At 39.1% G+C, this 26544-nt stretch overlaps 1 protein-coding gene across 8 annotated transcripts in view; it reads left to right on the forward strand.

The window, feature by feature from the left end:
* ptprfa (protein tyrosine phosphatase receptor type Fa) overlaps positions 1–26544 on the forward strand; it is a 321092-nt gene that overhangs the window by 198672 nt on the left and 95876 nt on the right. For 3 of the 8 annotated variants that reach the window (XM_055641521.1, XM_055641525.1, XM_055641523.1), the window contains exons 11-15: positions 4098–4403; positions 10959–11152; positions 16334–16360; positions 20143–20260; positions 21215–21793. In XM_055641521.1, coding sequence (XP_055497496.1) covers positions 4098–4403; positions 10959–11152; positions 16334–16360; positions 20143–20260; positions 21215–21793 — 1224 coding nt within the window. The remainder of the gene's footprint in view (positions 1–4097; positions 4404–10958; positions 11153–16333; positions 16361–20142; positions 20261–21214; positions 21794–26544) is intronic. The other 5 variants (XM_055641524.1, XM_055641526.1, XM_055641528.1 and 2 more) reach the window with 3 other exon arrangements.

Here is a 26544-nt window from a genome sequence, read left to right on the forward strand (position 1 = left end):
TTCATGGGCACGGTGGTGCAGCAGTAGAGCTGCTGCCTTACAGCGCCAGAGACCCGAGTTCGATCCTGACTACAGGTGCTGTCTGTACAGAGTTTGTACGTTCTCCCTGTGACCTGCGTAAGTTTTCTCCGGGATCTCCGGTTTCCTCCTACACTCCAAAGACGTAGAGGTTTGTAGGTCAATTGGCTCAGTATAATTGTAAATTGTCCCTAGTGCGTAGGATAGTGTTAGTGTATGGGGATCGCTGGTCGATGCGGACTCAGTGGAACGAAGGGCCTGTTCTCTAAACTAAACTAAACTAAAAACCTAAATGTGGGCCATTTCCTCATCCACCCTGCAGCTGCTTTTATTGCCATCTATATGATGTATTGCTAAATGAACAAGACTTCTTTGGCTGAACTTCTCAAGCAAGCAATCTGTATTGCCTGAAAAGAAGGCCGCAGTCAGATGACAACACCACAACATAGAATTTCTCCTTGCAAGTCATACAGCATGGGATTTAAATATATATTGTTCTTCCTTCACCATAGTTGGGTCAACATACTGGTTCATAATTGAACAACACTGAGGAAGTACTTTTAAGACAAGGATGGCAACTATTCCACAAGATAACTCGCACCTAATCAATGGCATTTACTCTCAAGATCAAGAAATACTACAACTATTCACATTGCATGTACTGCTTTCATACCTATTTAATAAGGAAAAACCTGTGTTTTCAATCATGGTTAAACCTTTAATTTGGAAATTGGGAATTTCAGGAAAAATGGCATTTAAAACTATTTAAGCATCATTAAAGAGCCCTTGAACATGGTGGCTGAGTTGTACAATGAACAACATGTTTATGGAAGCATTCCCATTATAGATGTGAACATGTATATTTATAATGGGAAAAGATTACTTCAAAAGTGCAGGTTAAATATTCTGAAGGTACATTCTCTGAAACCCATGATTTCTTCTTGTATATGGGATGTGTACCCACTCCTGAGTGCCTGTGAAAAGATGATGGTGAACCATCTTCTTAAACGACTGCAACATTGCTGATAAAGGTATTGACAGAGTGTTTATAACTTAGAGCTTTATAGGATATTAATTCAGTGATCAAGAGTCAAGAGTGTTTTATTGTCATATGTCCCAAAGCAGAACAATGAAATTCTTACTTGCAGCAGCAGAGTAACAGGTTTGTTTACACGGCACTCAATAAATAATATATTAAACAAACATAAAAACTAGTCCTATAGATTCCCTTCGATGATGGGGAGGTCAGTACTTGTGGTGGATCTGGCTGTGATGCAACTAGTCAATATACACCTATAGAAGGTCAAGAGAGTATTAATCAACGTACCATGTCACCTTAATCTTCTGAGGAAGTAGAGGCCTTGATGGGCTTTCTTTGTGATTACATCAATGAGCTGGGTCCAGATCACATCTTAGAGTGATGGCAAAAGATGGGCAACAAATTTCCAAATTGATTTGATATGTAACTTGAAGGTGACATTTTTATTGCTCAATTCCTTTTTACATTTGCTGGCCCTTTCAAGAATCCAGAGGTTACAATCTTGTTACATGCTAATGGTGTCCTTGTGTAACAGTAGTGGTTTGCCTGCGTACAGATCATAGTCTGGTGTACTGTGCATGGTGAATGTTAGGCTGATTGATATACAGCACGGAAACAGGCGCCTCAACCCGCACACTGACAAAGATATATTTATCTGAAATAGTCACATTTGTCGGCATTTGGCCCATCCTTATAATTTTTTTCTATTCATGTACAATGCCCTCCATAATGCTTGGGACAAAGACCCATCATTTATTTATTTCCCTCTGTTCTCCACAATTTGATATTTATAATAGAAAAAAAAAATCACATGTGGTTAAAGTGCACATTGTCAGATTTTATTAAAGGCCATTTTTGTACATTTTGGTTTCACCATGTAGAAATTACAGCTGTGTTTATACATGATCCCCCTATTTCAGGGCATCATCATTTTTTGGACAAAGGTGTGTTTAATTGCCTCCTTCAAGCAGGTATAAGAGAGCTCTCAGCACCTAGTCTTTCCTCCAGTCATTCACTCACATTTGGAAACTTTTATTGCTGTTTATCAACATGAGGAACAAAGTTTTGCCAATGAAAGTCAAAGAAGCCATTATGAGACTGAGAAACAAGAATAAAACTGCTAGAGACATCAGCCAAACCTTAGGCATACCCAAATCAACTCTTTGGAACATAATTAAAGAGAAAGAGAGCACTGGTGAGCTTGCTAATCGCAAAGGGACTGGCAGGCCAAGGAAGACCTCCACAGCTGATGACAAGGAATTCTCTCTATAATAAAGAAAAATCCACAAATACTTGTCCGATAGATCAGAAACACTCTTCAGGAGTCAGGTGTGGATTTGTCAATTACCACTATCCGCAGAAGATTTCATGAACAGAAATACAGAGGCTACACTGCAAGATACAAACCACCGTTAGCCGCAAACATAGGATGGCCGAGTTACAGTTTTCCAAGAAGTACATAAAAGAGCAACCACAGTTCTGGAAAAAGGTTTTGTGGACAAATGAAACAACGATTAACTTATATCAGAGTGATGGCAAGAGCAGAGTTTGGAGGAGAGAAGGAACTTCCCAAGATCCAAAGCATACCACATATGTGAAACATGGTGGTGGGGGTGTTATGGCCTGGACATGTATGGCTGCTGATGGAAGTAGCATAATTAATTCTGAAGTGTATAGACACATCCAATCTGCTCACGTTCAAACAAATACCTCAAAACTTAACTGCAGATGCTGGAAAAATCGAAGTTAGGCAAAAATACTGGAGAAACTCAGCGGGTGAGGCAGCATCTACGGGGCGAATTAATAGGTGACATTTCGGGTCGAGACCCTACTTCAGACTGAGGGTCTAAACTCATTGACTGGCGGTTCATTCTACAGCAAGACAATGATCCCAAACATACTGCTAAAGCAATAAAGGAGTTTTTCAAAGCAAAAAATTGGTCAATTCTTGAGTGGCCAAGTCAATCAACCGAACTGAACCAAATTGAGCATGCCTTCTATATGCTGAAGAGAAGGCTGAAGGGGACTAGCCCCCAAAACAAACATAAGCTAAAGATGGTAGCAATACAGGCCTGGCAGAGTATCACCAGAAAAGACACCCAACAACTGGTGATGTCCATGAATCGCAGATTTCAAGCAGTCATTGCATGGGAAGGATATGCAACAAAATACTAAACATGACATTCCTGTCCCAGAAATGGGGGGACTATGTATAAACACTGCCGTAATTTCTCTCCCCCTCTCTCTCTCTCTCTCTCTCTCTCTCTCCCACTGTCTCATCTCCCCCTCCCCTCACCCTCTCTCTCCCCCCCTCTCTCACACTCTCTCACGCACTCTCTCATTCCTCACTCACTCCTCTCTCATTCCTCACTCACTCACTCACTCCTCTCTCACTCTCACTCTGTCTCACTCCTCTCTCTCTGACATCTTCTTATTTTGTATTTCTAACATTTGCTTTTTGCTTTTTGCTTTTTTTTTAATGGTTTATCAATTCATTGAATTAACAATTGTTATTGTGCGAGCTCATGGGTTTGTGATAAGTTTTAAATATCCAGGCTCAGCTGTGGGATGATGCCCCCTACATGAATCCATTTAAGACTGTTGTCCCTCTGTTCATTAGTAAGGATATCACATTGGACACACTTGGCTATTTACTTTATATGCCTACCCAGACAGTACAAAACCTTTACAGTTAATGTGCCAAATTATGCTACTTTAACTGTAAATATAGTTTAATTAATTATGCATTTTGTACACTTTAAGGTAGGTACTTTGCATGATTGTTCAGCATTTATTATCTTTATTTTGACCTACTTATTATTATTATTATTATTATTATTATTATTATTATTTTACTATATTTATGCATGACTGAATGCAATTATCATTTAGTAAATGTAAACATTTTCAAATGTTTGATGAACTTTAATGTTGAATTGCTTGTTGTCTGCATGCATTTTTATTTTGGTATGTATTTCTGGTTAGTCTTTTGTCATCTTATTTCATTCATTACTTTTCACCCCCTCCATTTATTCACTAGCCCCCTCTGCCCCCCCTCAAGATGTCCATGGTCTCGCCATTAGCTCCACGAGCATTCGGGTAAGTTGGCGTCCACCGCCAGCAAATAGCCGCAATGGAGTCATTACCAAATACTCCATTATATATCAGGCGGTGGACAGTGAGGACAACAAGAAGCATGTTTTGGACAACATTGAGGCAGACACAACCAGCTCGCTAGTTGAGGGTCTGGAGAAGTGGACCGAATATCAGGTGTGGGTAATGGCTCACACGAACGTTGGGCCGGGTCCGAAGAGTACTCCTGTGATTGTCCGCACGGAAGAGGATGGTAGGTCATTTGAACATAAATTAAAATATATTTAATATTGTGGTACAACTTTCAAAAACACAAATTTCGGTTGGCATTTATTGAAGAAAAGTGCAATTTAGATGGAAATCAGAAATAATTTCTGTAATCATGCATTTTAATTTAATTTTACTAATTGGTTGATATTAAAGTTACCATATAATACTTTGATTGCAGGCTGTTCTGGAGAAATGACATAACTTATTAGTGGTCCATAATAAATTCTTAATATATGTTGAGTTTATACAAGATTTATTCAAAATCATTAAGAAGCCTATTTGCAAAGAGATACTGCAATTGTTTTTGAAGAAATTGTGGTGTTCAACTGTATCTATTGACAGCAATGCACCAGACATTGAGGTGGAGCATTTATCTGAGCTCAGAACAATCAGCCTATGCAATGTATTAATTCAACCTTTCTTGTCGTCAGGCTTGGTTAACAGGAGGTTTGCCCCAATAATTTTAACTCTATTTGAAAATAGCGTATCTATACATAATTAAAACTGATCTTGTTATCTTCCGGTTGCGCGGTCTTTCTATTTGCGCAAAAACGGTTTGGGAACACGCCATGATTTTTCGCCAGTTCACTCACCGTTCTCCTGTGCTGCGAGTCCACCAAGTTTCGTTCCGATCGGTTGAATGTCGTAAAAGTCAGCTAGGTTTAAAAATCTTATAAAACAGCGTGGGATACCCAGCCTGGAGTCGGAGACCCAGCCAGCCTGGAGTCGGAGACCCAGTCCAGCCTGGAGGCGGAAATGTTGCCGATGCCAAACGGAAAATGGAGACTCTGATCACGGCGGAGGTGAACGACCAGCGACCAGCGCCTGCTGTGAGTCCCCATCGCACCGCAAATTTCAGCCACTACCCCTCTGGTCCCCCTCGTTGGCTCCTCGTCCCCCCCCCCCCCCCCCCCCCCACCCGTGATGCCCCCTTCTCCCCCATGGCTATTCCCTCGTATTTTCTCTGAGCTCACTCCACCCTGCCCACACACCCCTCTCCCCCACAACTCCCCCCCCTGCCCAGACACCCCCCAGCCCCACACGCACCCCCCCTGCACACCCCCCCGCCGCCCACACTCCCCCGCCGCCCACACTCCCCCCGCCGCCCACACTCCCCCACCCACACCCCCCGCCCCCACAACCCACCCCGCCCCCACAACAACCCCCCCCCCCCCCCACAGCCCCTCCACCCCCCACACACTCCTCCCCTCCCACACATGAAGAGCGTGAGGGAGTGCTTGGGGATGAGCCACGCCTGCGCAGTTAAGGGCTATGGGTGAGTGGTGGAATATTGAGTTGGGGAACAGGTTGCATTGGGGGAACATGTAAGTGGTGGAATATTGCTTTGGGGAATGGGTTGCGTTGGGGGAAGAAGCCTCCCGTGTGACTGGGACCCAACGGGTCCCACTTAGTCTAGTAACTATATACAGACTATATATTTTATTTGTATGAATGAAGTACATTCCACAATGTGAGATGGATAGATTGAACCATCTTTGTGTCTTGATTCAACCAAATCGGTTCTTATTATTCCATGGAAATAGGGTAACACTGGTACATCAGCTTTAACTCCAATGACCAAGGTTCAATCCTGACTTGGTGCTGCCTATGTAGAGTTTGTAAGTTTTTGTGCCCACATGATTGACCCCACGTTCCTTAGAATTGTTGGTTTGTAGTTTGATGAACTACTGTCGAATATACCGTATGTGGGTGGGAGAAGAATCAGAGTGGAGTTGAAGTACATCCGAGATAGAATAGGTTCCAGAGATATCAAATAGACAATGGGTTTGGTGGGATTTCTTTGTTAACTGTCAGAGATTTAATAGGCTGAAAGATGTATGTTGTAAAACAATATGAAGAATATTTCTCTGATATCTAGAACTAATTATATTTCTTTAATTTCTGCACCAGTCTATTTTTATTTTTATTTTTCTGGAATATCAGAAAGCAAAGAATCTGTTAAACTATTGCAATATGTTGGACACTGAAAGCTTATGTTCCTCAAACACCTTCTGCAATATCATTCAGTTATCTTGACCAGTACATTTTAAACATTTCTACACCTTAGACATGTTCCATAATCTCTGAGATGCAAGGTGTTATTTATCTGCTGCGTTAGCCTGAATTCTGAATAGCTTTCTCTCTCTTTCTCTTCTCTAGTCCAAACTTGAGAGTGTCATTGCAAGTGACTGTAGCGATACATTTCCAAGAGTGGTTGCAGACCAAAATGACTTTGATATAATATTTAAAATATACTTGGACAGGAGCATGCAAGCAGGAGCAGGAAATGTTTAGAGAAATACAGCTGAAACATAAGCAAATGGGACGAGGTTAGCTCATGGACGAATTGGACGCGATGGGCCTGTTTCCGTGCTGCATGATTCGATGACTTTATAAAAGGGAATATGAAATATGAAGGTTCCAGAGCTGTGATCAGAAAGGGTTTTGTCAATGTGAAAAGTGTGCTTATGGTTGCAGTAAAGACCATGGATATACATTAAACAGATTATATGGATGGCAAAGTGTGACTAAGGAGCAAAGTGCCAAGCAAGAAAATGGATAAAAGTGAGATGAGATGAAGACTGAAATGTCTGAAGTTGAGAAATCACTTGGAGCAAATGTGTATGGGCTACATAAAGATACTTAGTATCTTTGGAGCTTGGTTGGTGTTAAAGGCTGAAGACATTAAAGCTGAAGTGAGAGGAGTGGAGCAAGTTGAAGTGCTTGTAGCAGGATATTGTGGAATGAGAAGAGCGCTGAAAAAGTAGGGAAGGATAGGAGGTCAGACCAACATGGGATTATGTGAAAAGTGCTTCACGTTACCAGTGCAGATGTGGAAGTTTCAGAAATGGATTTTGGAAGGGTATGGGTGAAGGCTTCATGGGGAGCATGGTGTTTGGTGATATTGTCATCACCATTGAGCTTCAGTTTACTTCAGGGCTGTAATGCAGTTATTTACAATTACAGTAAAACCTGATGCATCAATCTACATTCTGAATACAAGCCACACCTTAATGAACAGGTTCTGTTTTTACAGATATTCATAAGTTAATTTTGTCCCATCAGTCAGAAAAGTCACAAAAATCATTCCATGTGGTAACCATACCTCGACGATATAATGAATTATATCAAAAGAACAGAAGACTTAGGAAAAAAAAGAACAATGACTAAAAGTGGAGAGAGTCAGGAAATAAGTTCTGCCACTTGTAGGAGCAAACGTATGCACATATATTGGACTTTCAAATATAATAGTATTATGAGAGTGTTGGGCTTTCATGACCAGGACATGACCTGGGCTCGGGGTGTCAAAAAGTGCACTGTTAATAAAGTTTCAAAAGCTGAATTTATTTTTATCCCATTATTGACCCAATGTTCATATAGGGAAAACGAATGTGTTTTCAATCTAGGAATTTACCATCCTAAATTGAAGGACCCAAAATGGGGGATAGAGGGGTGGTGGAGGGAAGCAATGTTTACTCTGCTGCAGCTTATATACTGTATTTGACAGTGAGAATTGACAGTAAGAACCCTGTTGACGGGGAATGGCTATCCTTGAAAGGAATCCCAGTTGTATCCATCTAATTCATCTGCTAATAGTGTTTATGTCAGAAGTGGAAGGGGTGTTGGGACGTAAATTATGACAATTAAATCTCAGTGCGTGACTGAGTAGTAACATAGAAACATTTGAACAGAGCCAGTTGGGCATTAAAAAATATCGAAAAGTAAGGAATCGCAATGGAAGACAATAGGCATTGTTCAGATAATGTGAAATTGTGAAAACAGATTGGGAGACAATAAATTTAATCTATGAAATAGCAGCAGGAATTATTACATACATGGGCAGACAAGTGTGGAAGCTAAAGTGTCAGTGGGTTTGCTGGTTGATATTTCTGTGGAAAATGGAGATCCAGAGTGTTTTCCAATTGAAGAAGATGACCAGCAGCAGTGGAAGGTGAAAAACCAAAGATCTTGACAGTGGAACAAAATCAATACCAGGATGAGAATAAGCAGACAGTGATTCAGCAGAGGGTGATAAATCTTGATGGAAAATCATCAGATTAAGAACTGAGTCACAGTCCAGATATCAGAAATACTGGCAAAACAGCCTTAGTAGAAAACAGCAGCAATGTTGAGCTCATTCCGAGTTCCTAAAGTAATCGAGAAATAGTCTTTAATGCAGAATTTTGCACCAGAACTCGCAACAGCACAGCAAAGCAAAGAAATCAAAAGTTCACTGAAGTACAGTCAATCGCTGAGAAGGTAATAGAAGTAGAATTGGAATAGATGAAATGTAAGTTGGATAAACCTTCAAACTTTCACCTAAATGTCTGTGTTTTCTTAGAAATATTTGACAATTCTTTTGCTATTTCTTGCTCAGCCTAAATGATTTTCTACCCTAACAAATGGGTCCAGTTCTTTTGCTAACATTAATTCATTTTATATACATATCATTCACAAGCCCACAGTCAGGTCTCCAGCTCATTTTCAGATCCAAATTTCACTTTTTCTGTTGTGTAAACTAGCATTTTATTTCTTGTTTCTAATGCTGTTTTCAACTTTTAAGTATTTCTGATTAAGAATTGAATGTGTAGTATAAATCCCAATAGTCAGTATTGTTATTACTTATGCTAAACTATATATCTGGACTAATTGTGTAAGTTATTTTTCTGAGTGATCTGTTATGTTTCCATATGATAATTTAGTACTTATTGAATATTCAATGTCAATTAGGGAATAATAATTAGGGAATAATAATAAATGAGAAAATTTAGTATCGGTTTCATCATTATCCATTGCAAATACATTGAGTGTATGTAGATGTGTTGAAAATATTCCTTCGCTCTCCACTTCCCTTTGTGCTGTAATTTGAGAAAAGAATTGGTGTTTAGAATTAAATTAGTGGGATTTGCAATTTTGAAAAAGGAAGTCAGAGAGATTAATTTGAAGTAGGAGGTTCTTTGAATGGATGTTTTAAATCACAACAGGCACAGTTACTTTTGTTGATACTGGACATTCTGATTCATATCCATCCATTTGAAGAGAGTCAGCTGATCGATAGCAAAAAACAAAGTGCTGGAGATTCCAGTATCTAAAGTCTCCTGTGTCTCAGCTGATCAATAGTTATTTGAGATGTGAGCATATGAATTAACAGCATGATGAGGCCACTCTGTCCTTCAAGCCTTCACTACCATTGCTGATCTGAATGTAACCGTAGATCCATATTCTAGATTCCATCTATCCACATCATTCACCTCCCTGCTGATGAAAAATCTATCTGCCTATCTCAAAACAAGTATTCAAAGATATTGGTTCCACCACCCAAGAAAGAGAAACATCAGTCTCTTTACTGAAGTGTCCTTATAGTCCTGAAGTGTCTTTACAAGTGTCCTTATTTTTTTTTTAAATGACCATGGTTCTAGACTCTCCCTTCAGAAGAGGCATCCACCCTCCCAAGGTCTCCTTTACAGTTCAAATTTACAGAAATGTCAGGGATCTTACTTTTCTTTTTTTGTGAAGCCCCATGGAAACTGTTTGCTTAATTCATCTGCTGTCTTCTTTTCTATTATTAATTCCTCAGTCTGTTTTTCTAAAACCTCTTTGCGCAGTTGGAGTCCTTCAGAATATATCGACGCTTTGCTAAATAGAAAATACTCCTGACCAACTACAGGAAGATTAATGCTGATTGCTAACTGTGATATAATTGCAACGTGTCTGCGTTGATAGAATATATCATACAAAGGGACTTAAAAAAAATACTGTAAGAAGATACAATATACCAATCTCCATTACTCATTACTGAATCATGCTGCCCCGGTTCATATGTTGCAATGGTGGGGAGCATGATAGTTGGCCTTAGATGTCCTTCGGCTTTGTAAGAAAATAAATAGCCCATTAAATTATTTACCAGTGAAAACTGCTGAAAGGAAACCTATGTAAATGTGAAGTGAAGGCAACAATTAGATTCGGAATGATGGCCATTAGTTAAATGATCTTCCAATATACCCTCACTTCAGATAATATGTATGGGGAAAGCAACAGAACCTGCATTAAGTGCACATAAATCAGAGAAATTGCTTAAGTACAGCAGTAAGGTATTAATTTTGCTTTCCTTCCCCTGCACCGTGATCATAGTTGGAGACGCATGAAAATCTGATTATCATTTTAGTGTATCCCATCTATTACTTTATGACATTTCTGTTTATCATCAGATTTCTGTTAGAAGTAACCCTATAGTGAGATCTCTTATTCTGGTTAGTTTCTCTCTATATGCAGAACAGACCCATCAGAAGAAGAAAATTGGAGCTGGGAGATACCTATCTGTCCTCCAGGAAATTTTATTGAATTAGGGTTTCATTTTCTGAAGACAATTAGAAAATATGTATAATGGATATTTTTTGTTGAATATGATGTTGCCTTCTTAAAACAGTTATTTCTTTAGGATGGAGAGTGGAAGAAAGTGTTCATTATCAAGCATGAAAGAACTTATGGATTTCTGAAATTGTTCCTGAAAGGTTGATCATTTTATTTTTTATCATAGTGCCGAGTGCACCACCACGAAAAGTGGAAGCAGAGTGTGTGAACTCAACAACAATTAAAGTAACTTGGAAGCTACCAGTTTCTAACAAACACCATGGACAGATCCGAGGATACCAAGTCACTTATGTGCGCTTGGAGAGAGGGGAAACACGAGGACATCCTGTAATTAAAGATGTAATGTTAGCAGAAGAACAGGTAAGAACAGTTATGGTTAGTCATTAAATTTCTGAATCATGAGTTCAAGAAGGGAGTTATTATATCTAACATGTATTTATGCAGTACCAAAAGTAAAATGTGAGACTAGGTGTCTCAAATGGATTCTGAAGGCAGACACAATGAATTGGGTTTGGTCCCAAAGGCTTTCCTGTTAAGTTTGAGTTTGATGTAAATGTGTAAATGCTCTGAACAGATTATTTTTTTTCAAGAGAGAGTTAGATTTAGCTCTTAGGGCTAAAGGAATCAAGGGATATGGGGGAAAAAAGCAGGAACAGGATACTAATTTTATATGATCAACCATGATCATATTTGATGGCGGTGCTGGCTCGAAGGGCAGAATGTCCTACTCCTGCACCTATTTTTGTTTCTAAATCTAATAGTTATTCACAATATACATTTTACTCTTTTCTTTTTCACTTCTATCAATAATGTTTGCAACATTCAACATTTTGTTTTCACAAGTTATAGGAGTTAAAATTAGACCATTCGCCCCATCAAATCTACTCGGCCAATCAATCAAGGCTGATCTCTGCCTTCTAATCCCATTTCCCTGCTCTCTCCTCAAAACCCCTGATGTCCGTTCTAATCAAGAATTTGTCTTTCTGCCTTAAAAATATCCACTGATTTTGTCTCCACAGCACACTGTGGCAATGAGTTCCAGAGATTAACTACCCTCTGAGTAAAGAAGTTCCTCCTCACCTCCTTTCTAAAAGAACGCCCTTTAATTCAGAGGTCCTAGACTCTCCCACCAGTGGAAACATCCTTTCCACATCCACTTTGTCTATGCCTTTCATTATTCTGTAAGTTTCAATGAGGTTCCCCCTCAACCATCTGAACATCAGCGAGTAGAGGCCAGTGCTGTCAAATGCGCATCATATGCTAACCAACTCATTTCTGGAATCATTCTTGTAAACCTCCTCTGGACCCTCTCCAGAGCCAGCACACTCTTCCTCAGATAAGGTGCCCAAATTTATTTTCATCTGCACTAAGATTTCACTGTGAGCAGAATTGTAAAATGGACTGTTTGGAAATTCCTTTTCATGCTTAGATTTTGTTTCCTCAAATATAACAAAAGCAAAACACGCAGATATGCACAGATTTAAAAGTTGTTTACTTGCTGTTTATGGCACTATATTTAATACAACATAATACTATATATTTATGATTTATTTGACTATTCTGTGTCTAGGTTCAGGAATGTAACTGGTAAATCATTTTATTATTAGTACCAACTATTATTGCATGATTTGCTTTACTTCCAGTGAAACCAAATAGAATCAAAATAAAACTGATTATGATGCAAAATCATGCGTTAATTTTGAGATTAAATGCTTAGTCTTTGGTAGTGGGTTAGATTATTAGCAAAAATTGAAAATATTTTTTTTGTACTACTCTTTCTGTTTGTATTTTTTTTGTATTACTCTTTCTGCAGGACTAAGTAGCTTCTTCCAGGTTTCAATAGTATTTTGTAGTTGTAATGGTAGGTGACACATTATTGCTTACTTTTTACTTTCATTCCTTTTTTCTTTCGTTTTTTTGAAGAACCCGCCTTGCTTCAAATCAAATTGAGACTTTGTTTTCAATATAACATATTCTCGATTCCAAAGTCCAAGTCCATAGAGAATACAATTTATTCAGAGAAAGAAAAGCAATGTATTTGATGGCTGGAAAACCCCTTCCTAAGCATGACATATGCGATAGGAAAAAGAGAAAGCTACTTTGTCATTTAGTACATCATGGGTAATATGATCTGAGCCAAACTTTGCTTTTCTCCCTTTTTCCGTAGACCACACATCTCTCTCAAACATATTCTGCCTTGAATTTGTAGTCTTTGATATATTAAATGATATTTAATCTCTTCAGTTCTTTGCAGTGGAGAATTCCAAAGGTTCATAAATATCAGAGAAAACAAATTCTTCCATCCCCATATTGTGGTATCGTGGGGGCCGTGAGACTTGAAATGACCTTGTTTTCTAAAAAAAACATTTTCCCTCTCCTCAGAGAAAACATTTTCTCAGCATCTCTTTTGTAAAGCCCCTTAAGAAACTTAATACGCAGCAATGCTCATATAATATAGTTTAACCAGCCCACATCCTCAGAAAACTATTCATGCCAGAAGTCGATCTCTGAAGCCTCTCCCGAGTACCTCCCTCCCATAATGTAGAGACAAAACCTGTAGGCACTACTCTTAGTATGGTCTTGCCAAAGTCCTGAGAACCTGTGGTACAACATTCCTACTTTTATAATGCATTCCCTTTTGTAATAAAAGAGTCAACATTTGATTTGTCCTCCTAATTATTTTCTGCATCCAATGCAGAGCAGCACAGCACAGGAACAGGTCTGTCAGGCCATGGTAACTGCTAACCATAATGGGAAGTTAAACTAATGGAATCTCCCTGCACATAGTCTATATTCCTGCCCCTTCATGTGGCTGTCTAAAGCTGTTTAAACATGCTCCACCACATCCCATGGCCTCAGATTCCAGGCATCTACAACTCTTAGGGGAACAAATGCCTTCTTTAAACTTTTCTTCTCACGCCTGAAACCAAATTTGAGGAAGGACATTCTTGCTATTGAGGGAGTGTAACGTAGGTTCACGAGGTTAATTCCCGGGATGGCGGGACTGTCATATGTTGATAAATGGAGCGGCTGGGCTTGTAAACAATGGAATTTAGAAGGATGAGAGGAGATCTTATTGAAACATATAAGCTTATTAAGGAATTTGACACGCTCGAGGCAGGAATCACATTCCCAATGTTGGGGAGGGCCAGAACCAGGGGCCACAGTTTAAGAATAAGGGGTAGGCCATTTAGAATGGAGATGAGGAAAAACTTTTTAACCCAGAAAGTTGTGAATCTGTGGAATTATCTGCCTCAGAAGGTAGTGGAGGCCAATTCTCTGGATGCTTTCAAAAGAGAGTTAGATAGAGCTCTTTGGGCTAGCAGAATCAAGGGATTTGGGGATAAGGCAGGAACCAGGTACTGATTGTGGATGATCGGCCACGATAACAGTGAATGGCGGTACTGGCTTGAAGGGCCGAATGGGCCACTGGCGTGAAGGGCCGAATAGACAATAGATGCAGCCTACTCCTGCACCTATTGTCTATTGTATATGTCGTCTGGTGTTTAACATTTTCACTCTGAGGAAAAAAGACTTTAACTATCTGTTTTATATACTTCTCTGTGGTTGCCTCTGCGATGCTTCCGAGAAAACAATCCAAGTTTGTCCAAACACTCCTCATAGCTAATCCAGGCAATATCCTGGCGAACCGTTTTGCATCTTCATTTGCTCGCTAACTCGATCGATTTTGTAAGAAATTACCTCCATGTACAATGACAAGCTGACTATCCCTAATAATCCAATCTTTTTCATATGAGCAGATCCTATTGCTAAGAATCTTCCCCATAATTCACTGCCCTAAATTTTGCTGGATTATTCAGATTACCCTGTTCAAAGAACATTAGTTATTGGCCAGTTTTGTGGTACCTTGCCTGTGATTAATGATGATTCTAAGATCTCTGTCAAGGCCCGAATTGTACCTCTCTGTGTCACATCTAGGGGAACACATGAAACCCCCTGTGTTCTATCTGCTTAGGCATTTTTATACATGTTTATTCTTCCTTTTAGGTGGATAATCCTTTCCCTGACATCTGCTCATTTTTTGCCAACTCACTTATCCTTTGTAAAACTCATTTCAATCACTGCAACCTCCCTTGAATTAATTTTTGTATTGTCAGCAAATTTGGCTATACTATGCTCAATTCGCCCATCTAAATCAGATCATAAATAGTTGGGATGACAACACTGATTCCTTTAGCGCCCTAAATTATTGAATTGACAACCTGAAAATTATCCATTTATACTGGGTTCTTTTTCGTATTAGAATCTGATGCAATGTGCTCTAACCATGTGCAGTAACCTTTAATGTGGTACCTTACTGAATTCCATCTGGAAATCTAAATGTGCTGTATCTATCATTACCCCTTTAATTACTCAGATCAATACCCCCACAAAAGAGCCTACACGTTTTTGAAGACAATTGTCCTTTCGAAGTACCAAGTTGAGTTTGCTTGATTGCATTATGATTCTCCTGTTGTTTCTAAATCATGGATTCTAGCTAGCATTATCTCAATGTCAGGCTAACTAAATTATAGTTTGCTGTTTCTATCTTCTGCCTGTGTGTATAAATGAAGTTATATTTCCAATTTTTCAGTCTGCCAGCACCCATCAAGAGTATGTGGAATTGTGGATGTGTATTAATATACTGAATTGCTGATCATGTAAAAGTACTCAACTTCATGTAATGAAGCCATGACAGTAGTTTAACAAAGAACTACATCATTAATTGTTGGGAACAACATTGTGTGTTATTGCTGAATAATCTGTGATGATTAGGTTGGCCTGACCTTATTACAAATGGAATAAACCTTCAGTCGATTTAACAATAGATTTTCGGACTGTAAATGCCAATGTACTTGGCCTGGCTTGTCCTGGATCTAAATCTGTGTCAATTTGGCTTCTTACAACAAACATTAATCCTGAAACTGAGAAACTTTGTTCCAATTGTGTATGAATTAATGTTATCCTTGTCCTTGGATACAATGTCACGGTGTTTGAGTAGAAATTAATCAGTTGTCAACTTGTCACCTGCCTTTATTAGTGTAATGTTTCATAATTTTGGACACAGGTTTTTGTTTCAGCACAGTTTTTTTTTTAAATGAACCACACAGGTAGCTTAAAAATATATGCAAATTGAGCATAAGACAATGGAGGACAACTGTACTATTGTGATTGTTTGCTGTTCCTGATTTGGAACTTCTGTATTACATTGTGTGTAATATTATCTGATTTTTGAGTACCTGAAGTGTGGCATGAAACAAATGACCAATGTCAACCAAGAGCTATGCACTACAAGAGGTTAAATAAAGGGTAAGCAAAAGTATTAATATCAGCAGGTCACAAACACTACCACCATAAATGCAGCTAACTGAAAATGAATCTGGTATTCATTCATGCCAGGCTAGAGTTTATATTTTAAAATATGTTCTGTATGTTTTTCCATTTATAGTTAGCATGTATCCTCACTAATCCCGTCTGAATTGTCTTCCTCTAATCCCTTCTTTCTAATTGTCTTTCTTTTCCCCAAAACCATCCATTTAGTGGGAGTCTGAGGACACCCAGGACTATGTGAGTAAATAAACATGCAATTCTGGGCATGGGCCTTCTATCACAAGTCATCAGAGGGATGTCAAAGATGAATGTAACAGAGCAAGTTTAAAAAATAAATATTTAGAGTTTTTATAACTATTAATTCAGAAAACTATGTAAAATTGATTAGAGTTACTGTGCTTAGGGAAGTCTATTTTTCCATCCCATGACAAAGTTAAAATTGCTGGCCACTGAATCAAATAGCAGCACTAACTGCACCCATCGTGCCATGGTAATGTTCGTCTTAAAATTAAACACCATCAGAATCGATAATCAAAGCCATACTAAGATTTTTTTTAGTGGGTCATTAGACGATATAAATTCCACAATCTTTTTTCTGGTCTTTTTTGATGCAATTCCCCCGTGGAAATCATTAAATAAAGGCAGCTTTTTCTCCCACCAAATACATCTTGCCGTTTGCTCAATTCTTCTCCAATTCCCAAAGAGTAAAACAAATGCACGGTTGCCACAAAACTGAAGGAGAATTGCAATATGGCAATTCAAAGAACTTCAGTCTTCCTAGCACTAATGGTGCTTCTGATCTACAAATTAATTCTGGCATGTCACATTTCCCCTCTCAGAGATTCAGTGCAAACAAAGAGAAACATAAAGAAAATGTACAAATTCCACACAGATTCTGCCATGTCAGAATAGAATCTGGGACCTTGGAGCTTGTAGATCTCAAAGCCTCCTTGAAAACATCTGATGTTCCCAGTAATTTGCAGGAATCCCTTGCCAGTGACACTCAAAATGGGGAAAGAATATTCAGGGCACCATTGAGAACCTCAAGTTTAAGAAAAAACTGCAGATGCTAGAAAAATCGATGGTAGACAAAAATGCTGGAGAAACTCAGCGGGTGAGGCAGCATTCTAATCGTCTGAAGGTCTCGACCCGAAACGTTGCCTATACCTTCGCTCCTAGATGCTGCCTCACCCGCTGAGTTTTTCCAACATTTTTGTCTACCATTGAGAACCTTAAGGTCATCTGTCAGCACTCTCCCAATAGAAATTGCACACCACAAAATGCCCACTGCTTTTCTTGTCAAGTGCTTCCTATCCCATCTAGATTAATCATTTTTGTTTGTTGCAGTGGCCTCATCAGCCACCTTGGAACGCATGTAATTGAAACTGAACATCCTCTTTCTGAGGAACTGTTATAAAATCAGATGTGAATAGAAATTAATAGAAAAATCAAGGAAGTAATCATCAATATCGTCATAATTATTTTGTGAATTGTTCTTACACAAAGTTCAGGATGGATCCTGGGTGCCTGGAAAGATGAGGCAGCAGACCAACTGCTGTTCTTCCATACTGCCCTCTTGAGTGTTACTTAAAGTAGCAATTACGATAAAATACAATCAAAGCTAACTTGATTTCTTTCTTCAATTTTAAATCTTTGCAAAATTATATTTCTGGATTCCCGTAAACACTAAGTTTCACTCCAGTTTCACCTCCCATTGATTTCAGGGAAATCCAGTTTCCCTCGCATTGGTTTAATGGAAAATTAATATGCTTACATGAATCTATATGGAGGTAGAATGTAGATATATGTGAATAAACTAAAGGGACTATAGAAGTATTAGTTTGTTGACTCTTAGGAAAGGGATTAATAAAATAACAAATGTACAATATACACCTTTGTTGATCCCTCTTTGACATTCCTACCATACCATTTTGCATTGATTTTTCTCCGCTCCTTAAACTACTTGTTTGCATGAGAAACATACTTGCTGGGAGAATCTCATGGGTGCTTTTTCTCTTCTTCACTGTTATGTGTGATGTGTTGCAAACTAATATTGTTTCATTAGTACAGATTTCACATAAATCAGTGGTGCTGGAGCAGTTAAGCTGGGCAAATCTCCAGTCTAGGCAACAAAGCATGATAAACATCGGCTTGTTTTCATCATGGCATGAAAGATTTAGGATAAACAATGGACTGAATCAGTTAGAGAAAACAAATCCCACAGTCAACTGGCAGTGTTGACAGTCTAGAGGTTGTATGGGTAATTTGTTTTCTGCCTCCATGCCTGAGGATATTATTAAAAGCATGCCTTTCTCTGTCATAAATGGGTTAGGCTGTACAATTGGACCCTTTGTTAAACTAAATTGCAAGATGACAAAACTCAACAAGCTCAAATTTGATAGATAATCAGATTACTCCACCTTGTTGCTCAAATCTGAATCCCCATTCACTGTGCCATTTACAGTCCTATTGTTGGCCACAGTAAACAAATATATTTGTGTGGAATGGAAGTTGAGACTCCTGGTTTGTTTCCCTACCATATGCGCATTCAGATAGGAAAAGGCTCTTGGCTGCAATTGAAATCTTCAATTGCACGTCATCGTTCCCGCCCACCAATGGACCTCTTAAAAGGATTCAGTCTCTTTTAATATTATTCCTTTCCCTTTTACTGTTATAGCGCCATTCATTTTAAACTCCCACTTAATAATAATAATAATAATAATAATAATAATAAATTGGGCTGAGGTCGATGTCAAGAGTGACGTGGGAAAAGTGAAACATAATTTTCCACGTTTAAATTAGTTATTTCCATATCCAGCCACTCAATCTAGTGAAATTGTTCTAGAATTGAAGTTAGTCAATATTCCAAGGCAATTATATAATTCGCAGAAAAAGATGTGAATGCACATATGGTAAGGAAACAAACCAGGAATCTCAAACTCTATTCCACCCATATATATTAATTATCCACACCAAATTAATTCTCTTCCTGTGGTATTGTTTTTGAAGTAGCAGCAATTTTGTTACTGCCCAAATGACTAAAGAAATAAAATCATAAATTGGGTAAATCTATACTCAATCCCTAGATGGACATTTCCAATTGCATGTGTAGGATATACTACACACAGAAGAAACAAATTAATATATAAAAATTCCTACTTGCTCAAAAATGAACAGCTTTACTAGATGTCCTAAATAAATCAAAGCATTACTCATCAAATATAATTAATTGCAGAGTTTGGATGAGGTGACAGTGTGTATACAGCTGTATGCATGCGTGGGGCAGGTGGTGTGCAGTGGTGTTGCTTTACAAATTATTTCCTCAGTTATTCTCTTTGATATTTTTACTGCATTATTTCCTTCACATATAAATATCTGATATGTCTGTTATTTTTGTGGGTTATTGAGTTTGGTGCCTCTGGCAGAACAGTAACTTTGATAAAATGTGATTGATTAACTGGATCACAAAGATTGCTTCTTGTTTAATTAACTGGGTGGAAATTTGAAACACTGATTTTTTTCTGATGAAATGTGCTATAAAATCTGACAAAATTCCTGTTGTTAATTTCTTCAGTCAAAAGTGAAGAAAATATTTTGTTTACGTTCATTTGAATTATTACGTAAATTATGTTCTGGAGTCAGATTCTCGAAAAACATCAAATTTAGTTAGTTCATTTAAATCCATGTCATTTCTGATAAAGAAAACATTTACGTAAGTATGTGCTCCCTGCAAAGCATTCAGGAGTAGAGCACTGCCAAGATCTTCCAAGTATACCCTTGCCTCATCCTGTTTTGATTTTCCCTTTGTCTGTTGCTGGTCGAACCTCCTTGTTACGGATGATTGGTCCGTGTACAACAACCAGATTTATGATAAATTCTGTCAAGTTCGATTATATAGCAACCAGGCCTTTGTTGCACAGTTCATTGGCCGCCTGCAAATCCAGAATTATCTTTATTTGTGTTTGTGTAATGTTGGCTTCAAGTCAAAATCTATTTATTTCTGATGCATTTAATAATAGGTAGCTTACATTGGGGGACTGCTGCCTGATACAACATATTCCATCACAGTGGCAGCATATACCATAAGAGGGGATGGAGCTCGTAGCAAACCCAAGCTGGTTACTACTTCGGGGGCTGGTATGTAGGATCTGAAGTACTGTAACTATTCTCTGATTGTGTTTTCATTAATAGAGAAGTTCTTCAGGCAAGCAATCCATACATGAAGATTTATATTAATCATAGTATTGGCATTAGTTATTTGTCAATTCCCACTATGTTATCTATGTTATCTTCAAATAGTCAATTTCCCAAATCAGCATGTGAAAACATTTAGACATGAAACAAAATTATTTATTTGTATAATGTGCATGTGAGGCTGCAGTGAAAATGAGTAATATACACTTTTGTGAATGTCGAAGATGAACTACACGATAAGTGGAGTCCGCCAAAAGATATGTAAATATTAAAGGATTCCTTGAAAAGGTTATAAACAGCTATAATGTGATGAAATGGCTATTTAAATCTGACAGCATTAAACTTGGATGGTTAGTTAAACGGGGCGAGAAAATATAGTTAATTAGTTAAATTATTGTTGTTATTTTCCAGAGCTCAGTTTATTGTTACAAATTCTGTGAAAATTTTACAGTATGTCAAAAACATACAAAACAAAATCATCAAGACATGCATTAATTAGGGCAAGTTGCAGCTTGGGAACTAGTTATAGAAAAATAAAGTTAGTTACGGGTGGAAATTGGATACAAAATATCAAACTAGAGATTCCTGTCTTTATGCTCCAACTGGGCCACTGAAAAAATTAATTATGTTGATTTTTTTAACCTTTAGATTAAAAATAAAAAGTAAAAAAATGTCCATCATCTTAAGAATACTGTCTGTACATTGAGGGAAGATGCAAATCCGAGTATTCAAAAAAACAGATTTAGCTCATGTAACTTATACTTGTATTTAATATCATTGTCATATCATATAGACAATTGGCCTCTGCGATACTAATCTTTTGAAACTGACAGCTATTTGTATGAGCTAAATGGATAAATACTCACTAGTTTATTATAATCATGTTTTTTTCTTAAGTCCCAGGGAAGCCTGCGATGGTTATCAGTGTCACTCAAATGAATACAGCCCTTATTCAGTGGCAGAAACCGCAAGAAATGGTGGGTGAGCTGCAGGGTTTCCGATTGCAGTATAGCTGGGCCGACGAAGAAAAGCCAAACATTTATGATCTAACTAAAAATGATAACCATTTTACAGTTACAAACTTATTAAAGGGGGCCACGTACACCTTCCGTCTGTGTGCCATAAACAAAGCTGGATTCGGCGAGGAGATGGTGAAGAAAATAATAACACCAGAAGAAGTTCCAACTGGATTCCCACAGAACCTGCGCGTTGTGGGACTTACAACATCCACCACCGATCTATCATGGGACCCACCAATTATTACACAAAGGAATGGGAAGATGATCCTTTATACAGTATTATATCATGATATCAACAGCCCGAAGCAACTCACCAACACGACAAATGAAACACAAATAACCCTGAGCAGCTTGAAACCAGACACCACTTATGACATTCGAGTGAAAGCACACACGTCCAAAGGGCAAGGTCCATACAGTCCCAGCATTCAGTCACGTACAATGCCAGTTGACCAAGGTAAGGAATTTGGTGCTTATTGACACTTATTTATTCAGTGATGGCCTTGGCATGAGTGAATGATGGTAATGTTCAGTATTAAACCCTGAATTACAGGATTGTCACTACTTCTGGAAAACAAAATCAACATCTGACTGCTGCACTGTCCTCCCAAATCACACAGATGGTTGCAACCATACTACACTTAGACCCACAATAAAGCAGCACAGTGCAATAAGTAGTCAATTGCGTACCTGAAGAACTTGACGGTCCTAAAGGAAAATATTTCTAGAGCAAAAAGATACAGATGCCGGCAGCCCAAAACATTCAGGAGGCAGGCAGTATGAAAGAAACAAAATTAAGGACATTTGATCAGAACTGATAAAGCGGGGAAACATGCATGTTTTAAGTTGCAGAGGGAATGAAATGGTGCGGGAGGTGGGCAAGTTGATAGAATAGGGGTATTTTGCAGAGCAAAATTGCCACGATAACATGTAAAAAAACCCAGGTAAAGATAGAAGAGAATAAAATAAATAAATTGATACAGAAAGGCATTAGAATCTGTTTGGGAATGGAGAGAGAAGAAAGGTGGTTACTTGAAATTCAGTTTTGAGTTCCAAGGACTACAGTGTGCTAAGGTGAGAGGTGAGGAGCTGTTCTTTGAAGTTATGTTGTGCATTGAAAGAGCAATGTAAGAAGTCAGATAGAGTTGAGAGTGGAAGAGAGAGAGAATAAAAGTGACATGTTACTGTAAGCTGTGATATTCTTGTAGATTGAACAAAGATGTTCTGTAATGTGATCACCCAATTTGTGTTCCATTCCCCCTTGTAGAGGAGATTCCATTGTAGGTACAAAATGCAATACAATAAATTGGAAGAAGTGCAAACCTCGCATGAAAGAGTTGTTTGAAGCCATTAATGAGAGAATTAGCTAAAAGGACAGATATTGCATCTCCCACTGTAAACCAGGTAGTCAGAGGGGGTGTTACCTTCACAATGCTGAAAGGGAATGAGATGGGAAGATTTGTCTGCTGGTTAAATTTCATTAAAGATGGTTTGGAAATTATGGAGGATCTGTTAAATGAGGTAGTTGGCGAGGTAAAGAAGAAACCACTGTTGATGTGGCTGAGAGGAGAGGGCATGAGCACGGAAATAAGGGGATCCACACCTCACCTAAACATCTTTCAGTCGTGAACAGATAAGTGCAAGTAATAATTGTGCCACAAATCTTAATGGCAAAACGCAATGGCCATCTTCAATGAAAGAGTATCTAAACACCAACTTTCTTGTCAATAACATTGCCATGAACACCACCTGGCCATCATCAATGGCCTGTCCTCAACTGTACCAGCCACATAAATGCTGTGGCTACAAAAATATATCAGAGGCGGGGTTTCCCGTGAAGTATATCACCTTTTGACACCCCAGAGCATCTATACAAACTACAAGGCATGTGCCATGGAATTGTTTTCACTTGCCTGGATGAGTGCAGCTCCAACACCACTTCAGAAATTTGTTACCTTCCAGGTCAAAGGTATCCCATGTTTTTGGCAGCTCATTTACCACTCTGACATTCATTTCCTCCCATATAAGCATATCATGTATAATTATATAATGCACTGTAGTTGGTCACCGACGCTACTCCAAAGTTACTTCACAAACTCATGATCTAAACCTCTGCCAACGATAGTTAAAGATGATGTATGGGAACTCCACCACCTGCAGATTCCCTTGCACGTTCCACACCATCCTGCATTCAAAACTCTTTAGCTAACAGAATTATGAGATTATCTGCAACAACAGTACAGCCATGGTTCAAGCATCTCATCAAAATCTGCTTGAAATCGTTTTTGAATGGACAGTAAATTCTGACCATGTCAGTGATGCTCTTATCCCATCAACTGAATATGTTAAAATGGTGGGTGTCCTCTTTCAGCTTCATTCCCTCAGAGATCTTTCTCCTTCCACATTGCCCTTCAATCCCTATATTGCTCCCTTACCAGCAACAATCATGCCCCCAGATTTGCTCTCATGTGTGCACTAGGGGAAGAGAGTACAGGAAAAGTTACGAAAGACACCCAAATTAATGGGACGGAAAGTTCAAGGATAAGAGAGTATGGTCAGGTGAAATAGGAGCCGGTGTGAGAGGGGAGGTGAATACTAAATTAAAAGTGTTATATAAAAATGCGCGAAGTGTAAGAAATAAAGTGGTTGAGCTTGAGCCTCAGTTAGCAATTGGAAAGTATGATGTTGTGGGAATTACAGAGACATGGCTGAAGAGGATCAGAGCTGGGAACTGAATATTCAGGGGTATACGTCCTATCGAAAAGACAGACAGGTGGGCAGAGGGGGTGGGGTAGCTCTGTTGGTAAGGAATGAAATTCAGTCCCTTGTGAGGGGTGACATAAAATCAGAAGATGTAGAGTCTTTGTGGAGAGAACTGAGAAATTGTAAGGGTAAAAAGATCCTAATGGGAGTTATCTACAGGCCCCTAAACAGTAGCCTGGATACAGGATGCGAGTTGCATCAGGAGTTAAAATTGGCATGTAACAAAGATAATGCTACGGGGTTATGGGAGATTTCAACATGCAGGTCGACTGGGAAAATCAGGTTGGTACTGGACCCCAAGAAAGGGAGTTTGCAGAGTACCTCCATGATGGATTCCTAGAGCAACTTATACTGGAGCCTACCAGGGAGAAGACAATTCTGGATTTAGTATTGTAATGAACCACATTTGCTAAGGGGACTTAAGGTAAAGGGACCATAAGGAGGTAGTTAAACATAATATGAGAAATTTTAATCTGCAATTTGAGAGGGAGAAGGTAAACTCGGAAGTGTCAATATTGCAGTTGAACAAAGGGGACTATGGATCATGAGGGGACTATGGAGGCTGGCCAATGTTGACTGGAAAGGGACCCTAGCAGGGATGACGGTGGAACAGCAATGGCAGGTATTTCTGAGAATAATCCGGGAGATGCAGGATCAGTTCATTCCAAAGAGGAAGAAAGATTCTAAGGGGAGTAAGAGGCGACTGTGGCTGACAAGGGAAGTCAAGGACAGTATAAAAAGGAAAGAGAAGACTTGTAACATAGCAAAGATGAACGGGAAGCCAGGGGATTGGGAAATGTTTAAAGGTCAACAGAAGGTAAATAAAAAGGCAATACTGGGAGAAAAGGTGAAGTACGAAGGTAAGCTAGCCAAGAATGTAAAATGATGATAGTAAAAGCTTCTTTAGGTACTTGATGAGGAAAAAAATAGTTAAGACAAATGTGGTCCCTTGAAGACAAACAGGTGAATTTATTATGGGGAAGAAGGAAATGGCAGATGAGTGGAACAGATAATTTTGGTTCTGTCTTCACTAATGAAGACACAAACAATCTCCCAGATGTACGAGGGGATAGAGGACCTAGGGTGACAGAAGAACTGAAGGAACTTCACATTAGTCAGGAAATGGTGTTGGGTAGACTAATGGGACTGAAGGCTGATCAATCCCCAGGGCCTGATGGTTTACATCCCAGGGTACTCAAGGAGGCGGCTCTAGAAATCGTGGACGCATTGGTGGTCATTTTCCAATGTTCTATAGGTTCTGGATCAGTGCCTGTGGATTGGAGGGTAGCTAATGTTATCCCACTGTTTAAGAAAGGAGGGAGAGAGAAAGCAGGAAATTGTAGACCTGTTAGCCTGACATCGGTGGTGGGGAAGATGCTGGAGTCGATTATTAAAGATGTAATAGCGGCGCATTTGGATAGCAGTAACAAGATCGGTCCAAGTCTGCATGGATTTACGAAGTGGAGCATGCTTGACTAATCTTCTGGAATTTTTTGAGGATGTAACAAATAAAATGGACAAGGGAAAGCCAGTGGATTTAGTGTACCTGGACTTTCAGTGACTGAGAGAGAGTGGTGAATTTCTGGAATTCTCTGCCACAAAAGGTAGTTGAGGCCGGTTCATTGGCTATATTTAAGAGGGAGTTAGATGTGGCCCTGTGGCTAAAGGGATCAGGGGGTATGGAGAGAAGGCAGGTACAGGATACTGAGTTGGATGATCAGCCATAATCATATTGAATGGCAGTGCAGGCTCGAAGGCCGAATGGCCTACTCCTGCACCTATTTTTTATGTTTCAGATGGCAAAATTAGAGCACATGGTATTGGGAGTAGGGTATTGACAGATAGAAAATTGGTTTGCAGACAGGAAACAAAGAGTAGGGATTAACAGGTTCCTTTCAGAATGGCAGGCAGTGACTAATGGGGTGCCACAAGGCTCTGCTGGGACCGCAGCTATTTACAATATATATTAATGATTTAGATGAAGGAATTAAAAGTAACGTTAGCAAATTTGCAGATGATACAAAGCTGGGTGGCAGTGTGAACTGTAAAGAGGATGCTATGAGGATGCAGGGTGACTTAGGTGGGGTGAGTGGGAAGATGCGTGGCAGATGCAGTATAATGTGGATAAATGTGAGGTTATCCACTTTGGTGGAAAGAACAGAAAGGCAGATTATTAGCTCAATGGTGTCAGGTTAGGAAAAGGGGAAGTACCTGGGTGTCCTTGTACATCCGTCACTGAAAGTAAGCATGCAGGTACAGCAGGCAGTAAAGCAAACTAGTGGCATGTTGGCCTTTGTTACGAGAGTGGATGAGTATAGGAGCAAAGAGGTCCTACTGCAGTTGTACAGAACCCTGGTGCGACCACACCTGGAGTATTGTGTGCAGTATTGGTGTCGTAATTTGTGGAAGGACATTCTTGCTATTGAGGGACTGCAGTGTAGTTTC

Source organism: Leucoraja erinacea, chromosome 10, assembly GCF_028641065.1.
Source record: "Leucoraja erinacea ecotype New England chromosome 10, Leri_hhj_1, whole genome shotgun sequence".
Classification (NCBI taxonomy): Eukaryota; Metazoa; Chordata; class Chondrichthyes; order Rajiformes; family Rajidae; genus Leucoraja; species Leucoraja erinaceus.